The sequence below is a fragment of the Chanos chanos genome, chromosome 12, assembly GCF_902362185.1.
Source record: "Chanos chanos chromosome 12, fChaCha1.1, whole genome shotgun sequence".
NCBI classification, from domain to species: domain Eukaryota; kingdom Metazoa; phylum Chordata; class Actinopteri; order Gonorynchiformes; family Chanidae; genus Chanos; species Chanos chanos.
The window spans coordinates 21,698,625-21,707,633 of NC_044506.1; the positions used below are offsets into that span (position 1 = coordinate 21,698,625).

The 9,009-nt window shown below is 41.9% G+C and overlaps 1 protein-coding gene across 1 annotated transcript; it reads left to right on the forward strand.

The window, feature by feature from the left end:
• The first annotated feature begins 2,640 nt into the window (after positions 1-2,640).
• On the forward strand, positions 2,641-6,449 carry necap1 (NECAP endocytosis associated 1). Its single transcript, XM_030789422.1, has 7 exons — positions 2,641-2,735; positions 4,001-4,101; positions 4,479-4,583; positions 4,956-5,037; positions 5,196-5,304; positions 5,461-5,599; positions 6,352-6,449. Exons 1-7 carry the CDS (start codon positions 2,641-2,643, stop codon positions 6,447-6,449), a joined length of 729 nt encoding a protein of 242 aa, XP_030645282.1.
• Positions 6,450-9,009: the final 2,560 nt, after the last annotated feature.

Below are 9,009 nucleotides of genomic sequence, written 5' to 3' on the forward strand. Positions count from 1 at the left end.
GGCGACAGATGTTCAGTCTTCAACCACTATGAGCTAATCAAACACACACACACACACACACACACACACACACACACACACAGGTTGTCAAGTGCATGAACAAAATGTCCTTCATCTGTTTCAGCCTCTGAAAGCAGTGTTCATTCACAGCCAAGCAGAGCTTGTTTGAGGACGTGAGAGACATCGGTCTGACAGAAAACAAACACACACACACACACACACACGTACAGACTGATAAAGCATTGCCATTCATCAAAACCACACAGTAATTGTAGAGTCACAGGTGTGGCGTCCTCTCAGTACTGACGATTGGATTCAGGACTGAGTCAAATCTGGGCTGTAGTTCTGGTCTTACTCTCACATCATTCCACTGCAGACAGGACAACACAGAGACCAAGTCCTCAAGAGCCACAACCTGTTCTCAACAGACACGTGTGTGCTTTTCCAGATAAATTAGATTTTCTCCACATATATTTTTATTACTGGCTGAAAGTGAAGCTTACTTTCAATGATTATTTTCAAATTTATTCACTTCAGCTAAAACTCTGCTAAGCAGCTTGTCAGAGGTCTCTGGAGTTCTGTATGAGCCTTTAATGTCAGGACACTGTTCACTGACACAGCAGAACCTTTTTCAGTCTTTAAGTTTCTAAACTCCAACCCTTACAAGTGCACCAGGACTGGCAACTGCAGATTAACCACTGTGTCATTTTAAGAAATTTAAGTGTTTAAGTGTATCCAGACCAGTCACTTAAAACCTCAGTTTTTTGGTTCTGTATCCATACTGGGATTCAATAACTGGACATCTCTGAAATTCTTAGGGAAGCTTCCAGAAAGCTCCCAAGTAAGACGGAATGGAGGAAATGACAACATTTACTGAGTTTCAGAGTTTTGAGACACAACTGGAGCAACCAAGGCAGATCAGTGGTTCACTGAGGAAAAGAGAATTGAAAAAGAACGAGGTTCTGAGTGAGTGTTTGCATAGAAAAACAAGGGATATTGGTTAATCACATTTATTTTCTCACTGCATGTCTCCTTACCTGTTAGAAAAGGTTTATGAGTATTGCTGTATGTAGTCAGTCAGTGTTCTCACTCATTCACAGATGGCTCACTCCATGCGTGTCTTGCTGTGTCGTCATCTGGTCCACAAGACCAAAGATCTGAGAAAAGACCTTGCACAGAATAACAAAGAACATGGTTACTCAATGTGAGCAGCTATTGCCATAGAAACAGGAGCCTGCGCAAACAAAAAGCTTCTGTTCAAAACTCATGCAACATATGACGACTCTGATATTGAAAATAAAACTTAAATAAAACAAACCAAAGAAGAAAAAGTAAATATTAATAAATACACATCGTTAGAACTTCTGGGTACAGGGAGCATGCAAAGATTGTTATTGATGATCGAATCTGTGGCGATCCACAAAATCTCCACTGGAACATGGAAGACAACGTTCCTGTTCAGAAAATGTTTCAAAAGCTGAGATCCATCCAGGTTAATGAAAACAAGACAGGGAGGTTGAATACACAGGCCGGATTTCTTAGGAGGTGATACTGAAGTTCGACTCAGACCGGATTAGTTAATCACCTCGCTTGCTATCACACGCCTGGTAAATATTCCATTATTCACTGATGGACCTTATGACACAAAACCAACCGATAGCAGGCTTAGTTCTAAATTTATTTCAGGTTCCGTTTGGCTAACAGCACGACAGTCTAAAAGAAAGGAATTTTATGGGCTACGGGCTATGCAGAGATGCCACTATGTAAATTAACAACAGAAATTCTGGGCGAGATTGCGGCTAAATCGCAAAGCAAAATGGGGGATCTATTTTGACGCAACCCTGGTACATGATCGCTTGCTGACAGAATTTGACACCTGCGCCGCGAGTACCCATCATTGGCAAGCTAGGTAGCTAGGTTTCTAGCCTACTTGCCTATTTACAGAGAAGGACGCCCGGGAATAAGGACTATTTTCCGTATTCACAGTCTAGAACAGACATATGAATGTATTATCCGTGACTGACAACGCACCGCACATCACATAGCTAGTCCTATTCTATTACAGACCTGAAAATATACAAACCTTTGAGAGGATGGACGGAGAGGAAGAGGAGAGTCACTTTTCCTCGACTGCCGGAAATTCCGCTTCCGTTTACTGCTACCTGTCAAAAACAAGCCCCTGTACGTTCCTCATATAGAATATTCATGGAGTGGGAGTGGCCACGCAGCATCCAAAGAAAACACGGACAACAGCTTGTAAATAACAGTACTGGCGCAACTCCAAATAAAGTATTTGTTTAAACGGAATGCTGTTTGGCCTCAGTCAAATTTTAGATTCCAGAGAATATTGTTAAAATTGTATTATCATAATAAAGGCTGCCCTGCAAATCCAGAATCACTGAGCCGTATATTATATTTAACTATGTTGTGGCATGGGCCTGATCCTTTTAATGCCCATCCAATGCATTTTTCGATCACCGGGTATGCGAACTGATCTGTCACGGCACTGTTCTAGAGTGGGCTTAACTGGTCACGTCACTGACGTCAGATGCACACTCGGTAAAAGCGGCGGACAAGCTAAAACCAAACTGGAGTAATACTGCTGATGAATGACCCACGTCGATTGAAATTTCGTTCAAGATGGCGACTGAGGGCGAGTACGAGTCAATTCTATGCGTGAAACCAGATGTCAATGTTTACCGCATCCCACCACGAGCGACGAATCGTGGTTACAGGTAAACTATGATTTGTCTACGGCCCATAGACGACGACACAACGGTCGCAGCCCAAAACCATATTGTTTCTTTTTCGTGGTTCGCTAGAATATTTCTTATGATATGGAAGCGAATTCTATTAGTGGATTAACCAGGGAGGCTGTGAATTAACCGGCACATAATAAGCATCTTTACCATACATCTGCCGAGTGTTGTTGGGGACAGACAAGCATGTCAGGTTATATCGATGAAGTCGATAATACACATTTGCGAAAATATGGCTTCATGTGTCGTTGCCCTATGTTGAAAAATAGATTTTTACTTCTGAAATTAGGTTATGGTCTGTAACCTAATAGCCGATGTTTAAAACCTTCCCTTTTTCAGGAACGGTATTTCCAAGGTCAGATGGATCTTACTTCTGCAGTATTCCCACCGATGCCAATTTAATTTAATCTGTGTGTGTGTGTGCGTGTGCGTGTGTGTGTGTGTGTGTGTGATTTAGATCCCAGTGGCATCATGTGGACCAAATGTTCCCACGGGTATATAAATATCTGACCAGCGCTACCGTTTGCTGGTTACTATTCAGAAAAACCGTTCAAATCAGGCATTACTTTTACGTTTAAGACAAAAAGTAATAAAATATACAGTTGAAATTGTTAGGCTCTGAGTTGGAAATAAAATAGGAAGTCCCCACTTGTGTGTGTTTGTGTGTGTGTGTGTTTGTGAGTACGCGCTTGTGTGTGAATGTGTTTGTGTAGCTACTTATTTTTGCTTACCAAGGAAGACATCTGACTGAAAGGGCACTTCTGTATTGGGGATACACTGATAAATTGGAATTAAACTCATAGTCCCCACCAGTGAAAACCATTGTAATTGAAGTTACTTTTTTAAAAAAAAATAAGCAATGTTGTTGTTATTGGTAACACTGAAAACACTAATGTGATTTTTGCTTAGGGTTAGGATGTTATTCTTATTCGGTCTCCAGAACCTGGAATACAAGGAGCGTGTGTATGTGTGAATGTGTGTGTGTGTGTGCATGACCTGATTTAGCCGTTTCTTTTTTCAGGTGTGATGCGTTCACCAAGTAGGCTAATTTGTGTTTGGGATCTGGTTCCCCTTAAAGGCTTTTGTCCCTCATTGGGAATAAGACCCCTTGGTACCAGTCTGTCTGTGGGAGCTCTGTAGTATGTTGGAGACTGCTGTAGGATGAAGTGAAAACACTCCCTGTGGTGTGGAACTCCAGAGTTCTGGGTTCTCTTCTAAGTTCCGTGTCATGGTTCTGATAGGGCGGCAGACTGGAAGCTGGACGCCCCTGATTGGACGGGCCGTTTGCGAATCACTGCGAAGGGGAAAGTAGCTTACATTAAACTGGAGGACAAAGTTTCAGGTGAGGGCTGACAGCGGTGATGGTGACTTGTTCCTCACACGCACCTCTACTCTAATGAGGTCTCTCTTTCCCTGTGTTATTCACGAGGCTAAACTCTGAGGTATGCTAAACTATGAGAATCAATAAAACCTTTCACAGTGTTCTCAGCATTTTAAAGACTCCTGAACCACAGGATGATGAACAAGTGGCCCACTTTTTTTTTTCTTGAACGTTAAACTACCCGTGATGTAAAGGCCTAGATGACTTCATCATCCTTAAAACTGACCCAGAGTTAGCGCCTCCTCCCTCATCAGCTAATCTGTACTGTCGCGAAATGGGCCCCGTTGTGAACGAACATCGAACATTTACGGCAAGCTCTCGCTGCTTCTGTCCATCAGGTGAACTGTTCGCCCAGGCTCCAGTCAATGAGTACCCTGGCATCGCCGTGGAAGCCGTCAGCGACTCCAGTCGATACTTTGTGTTGCGAATACAGGACGACAGTGGTGTGTATCTTTGATTCTGCCCTGACCTGCTATTAGAGGTTGACCGATGTGACACTGTATAAGGCTGGATTATATATATCATACTATTACTGTATATCATACTATACGATTATATATATATATATATATCTTTATCTTTACACTGAATCATTTAGATTGTGCTACTGAGATCATACGGGAAGTTCCCTGAACTCTGTCTGTAACATGATGTCTCCAGTAGGCTTGGGCAGCTAACAGCTAATAGGTTATAGATATACACAGAATCGCCTATGATGGCTGTGTCATCCTGCTCATAGCATGAGACCCGTGACCCTCTCTCCAGGGTCTCCTCACAGTCTCATGACACACAAACTGTTTGTGGTCCTGTCCAAGGTCGCAGTGCGTTCATTGGCGTGGGATTTGGCGACCGAGGAGATGCCTTTGACTTCAACGTCGCTCTGCAGGATCACTTCAAGTAAGAAAAAGCCCTGACGCAGAGAGAGACCGAATGAAAACCATTCCTGTAAGATCTGGTTTCACAACCACTGACATGCTGTGGTACACAGTGATTTAGCTGTGTGTGTGTGTGTGTGTCTGTGTGTGTGTGTGTGTTTTCTCTTCATTTGCTCAAAGATGGGTGAAACAGGAGAATGAAATCAGTAAAAATTCTCAGGCCGCAGACACTGGGCCCAAACTGGACCTGGGCTTTAAAGAGGGACAGACCATCACACTCAACATCGGGGTAAAAAACACTCACAACCTTCCCACAGTCTTGTTTTTTTCTTTTCTTTCCAGTATTGCAGAGCCATGTGTGAAATGCATGCAATTAAAAGAACGAGCTGTAGTGTTAACAAATAACACATCATCATTTTTGTTGTTGTTGTTGTTTGTTTTTCAGCAAGGTAAAAAAAGAGATAAACCCCGCCCTCAGAGTTCCGGAGGCTTGGGGCTCCTCCCTCCACCCCCAGGGGGAAAGATAGCCCCTCCCCCCTCATCAAATCACAACACAGTCCCGCCCACAGGAGGGGCTCAAACCGGTGAGATTCAGGATGGTTTCACACCTAGTTTTAGTGAAGAGCAGTCAGTCCAAATCCTGCAACCATTTCCTCCTCAGTTCAGTCTGTCTTGGTAGTTGTGAACACACCAGTAGCACGTTGGTGCAGATCAAAACAACTGGATCGGTACCTTAGTGGGTTCGGTCTGGGTTCCTGGTTCCTGAAAGGGTTCGTTTGGGCTGTGAGCGTGTGTGATGATACTGTGCATCATGTGTAAAACATACATCTATTATGGTAGTCACACTACAGTATTACTGGTGGGTAATTAAGCGAGTGCAGTGACCTGAGTGGAGGGCTGCAGTGGAGCAGTGAGAGGGTAAGATGCAGTCTCAGTAACTGGGGCCACTGTATATGCAGGCTGCTTAAAAAAAAAAAACCCTCATAAAAATACAGAAGTCTTTTAAATGTGTAGTGACTGCGTGATGAAGAGGGGATTTCAATGGACTGTAGAACTGTGCTGTGTGACAACGAAAACGAAAAACCCAAAACCTTTTATTTTTTTTTATAATGATTTTTTTTTTTTCTTGGGGGAAAAAATCCTGATTGTAATTTTGCTGTGTGAAAGAAAACTTTATGAAAAAAACAGTTTCAGTGTTTGGTCTCACTGCACTAATCTAAAACCCTGAGTTAAACAAAGTTAAATGTAATAAACGTGAGAAGCTTATGATCACTTAATTAAGCGCCAGTGTATGAAGGATATGAGATGTATGTTAAATGCTCTGTCTTGGCCTTAGGATGCTTATTGGAGCTGGACAGTAGTAACTCTAACACGGTGATGCAGTCTAACGCCAGCTCTGACCTGTGGGGTGAATTCTCCTCCCCTGCCAGGTAATCCCACGTTCACATGCGTTCTCTTTAGCACTACGGCTTTCTTATGGGTTTTCACATAGTGCCGGGGGAGTGTTGAATATTTACTGTATAATTTCATAAAAGGTTCTCTCAGCAGTGGACTAACCTCATACTTACTTCCTTTCTCTCTCTCTCTCTCACACAAACACACACACACACACACTCTTTGTGCAGTTCACTTCCTCCAGCAGGGCGACAGGAATCATCCTCCACAAACTGGGTGCAGTTCTGAGGTGATCTCACTCTCCATCTCTCCCTCGCATTGTTCCTCCATCACACCCCGTTTAACTGACACTGCGGCGGAATTTAACTCATAAACCCCCCCCCCCAGCTCGCTGATTTTTTTTCTTTTTTTAAACAGCAAATTAAGAAACAGGTGTATTTCAGAAACTGATTAACAAAAAAAACTCCTTAAAATGATCCTAATGATTGTTTTAGGAACATGAAGGTAAAAAATATGCAAGAATTTAAGATCAGTCTCCAATATGTTATGAGATTAGCGCTGTTAATTAGCACAAACCTCTATAAAGAGTATGCTTCTCAGACATGGCCTAAAATAATCTGATTACTGAGGAAAAGCTGACCTCTAGTGGACAAAATGTTAAAGTGCAGTGGTCCCATTGGTCCACAGGCTTTTGGGGTAAATGTGAAGTAACTACTGTAATTTGATACTACTGAATGTTTGAGTGTGTGTATTTTCCACAGTGTTGGTATCAGAGAGGGAAAAAAGCTTGTGTGTGTGTCTATATATGTATATCGTACACACACAGTAATTACTGTTACGATTGTACATAGGTGAGGGAATCTAGGAGTTTACTGGATATTTAATGCAGTGTATTGTACAACAAAAATCTTGAATGGAAGAAATAGAACTGGGCACCTTTCAAATGGAAAAATGCTACTCTAAGACTTGTGTGTATCCAGCGCTTTATGTTTAAGCCTTCTTCATACTAACTCTCCTTTGACGGGACGAATCAGCGCTCATGTCGAAAACAATAAACACAAAGACAAAAATCCAAAGAAAGAATTTTTTGATGTGTCTTTTTTTGAGAAAGCAAAACACACTGAGTAAGAATTTTTTGTTTTGTTTTGTTTTGTTTTTTGGAGGTTTGCCGGTTTTACGATGTGGTGAAACAAATTAAAAAGAGTCAGCTCTGTTAACAGATGCCATATTTTTGTTTATTTACATTTTTTAATGTTATTTAGTACATTGAATATTTAAGTACATCTAACCTGAACTGGCTGCAATATATAGGTTTATACCGTTGTGTAAAATAAGAGTACTATTAAATGAATTGAAATTTTAAGAAGGTTTGAAATCATTTAAGAGTATAATGAAGTCTACCAAAGAAATCAGCCAAGTTGTATTTATTTTGAATACATCCACATAAATGATGCTAAGTATATGTGCTTATGAGGATGTTGCATGTATTACTTATAACAACATGACTTTTGGTTTAAACAATGAGACACATGGATGTTATGACAAAATCAACTCCCTCCCCAAACATTCACAAACACCTGATTCAGGTGGTTAAGGGTATCAGGTGAGGTTCTTGACCGTTAGATTTGTCAGATTTAGGGCTGGTACAAGTTCGCCCTCATCTAGAGGCATTGCCCTCTCCTGTGCCCTGGAGCGCACGCCTATACGGTGGTGCCAGAGTCAGCTCGTCGCGCCCGTCACAGTAATATCTCCCATAGTCTGAGGGAGAAACCCGCTTAATAATGAGATCTGTGCCCTTTGCTTCATAATATCTGTCAAAATCCACGATGTGCTTCAGTGGAGGCCTTCCGTCACCGTAAAGGGTGGCGATGTCTACTCTTCTACCTCCCATGTCCCTGCTCCAGGTGACCCGGTCAGTGCCAATACCAAGCCTGGCCCGGGAGCCTTCCTCAGCCATCTGCCAGTACGGCGCTATGTAGTCACATGGAGACGAATGGAGTGAAAGCTGGATGATGATTTTAATAAACAATAATAAAACATTAATGCAGATGAATTTGGTCAGGATGTTTTTTTTGACCTTTACATGTCAACATTCTTCGTTAAGCGATATTTAAGGCAGACTTACAGCAGTGAGTGAAGCAGACGTTCCCACAGAGGAGCAGGCAGACAAAGAGAAGACACTTCATTCTGGATGAGACAGAAAAAAAAAATTAATATACAAAAATGATGTCCGCTTTTCCTCAAGCTGACCGAAAAAGAGGATTCAGGCTGCGAAGAAAATGTTTCTCAGAATTTGGGAAATCACCGGAGGGCTAGAAAAAATACGAGTGTAAAAGCGCACAACTCTGAAAAAATAGTATCCAGATATAAAAAAACAAAAAGAAAAAAAAATTGCTGGCTGACACCGCCCACTCACTAAAACAGAGAAAAACATGAAGATCAGATTACGCTCAGTGATCTAGAGCGGAACCACACAATGCAACTGAACTGATATGATTCAAAACAGGAAAACTGGTGTGTTATGCACCTGTTTTCAGAGGCAAATCTCATTTCCACACGTCCAATCATTCACTAAATGAAGAAAACTGATCATGTCCCT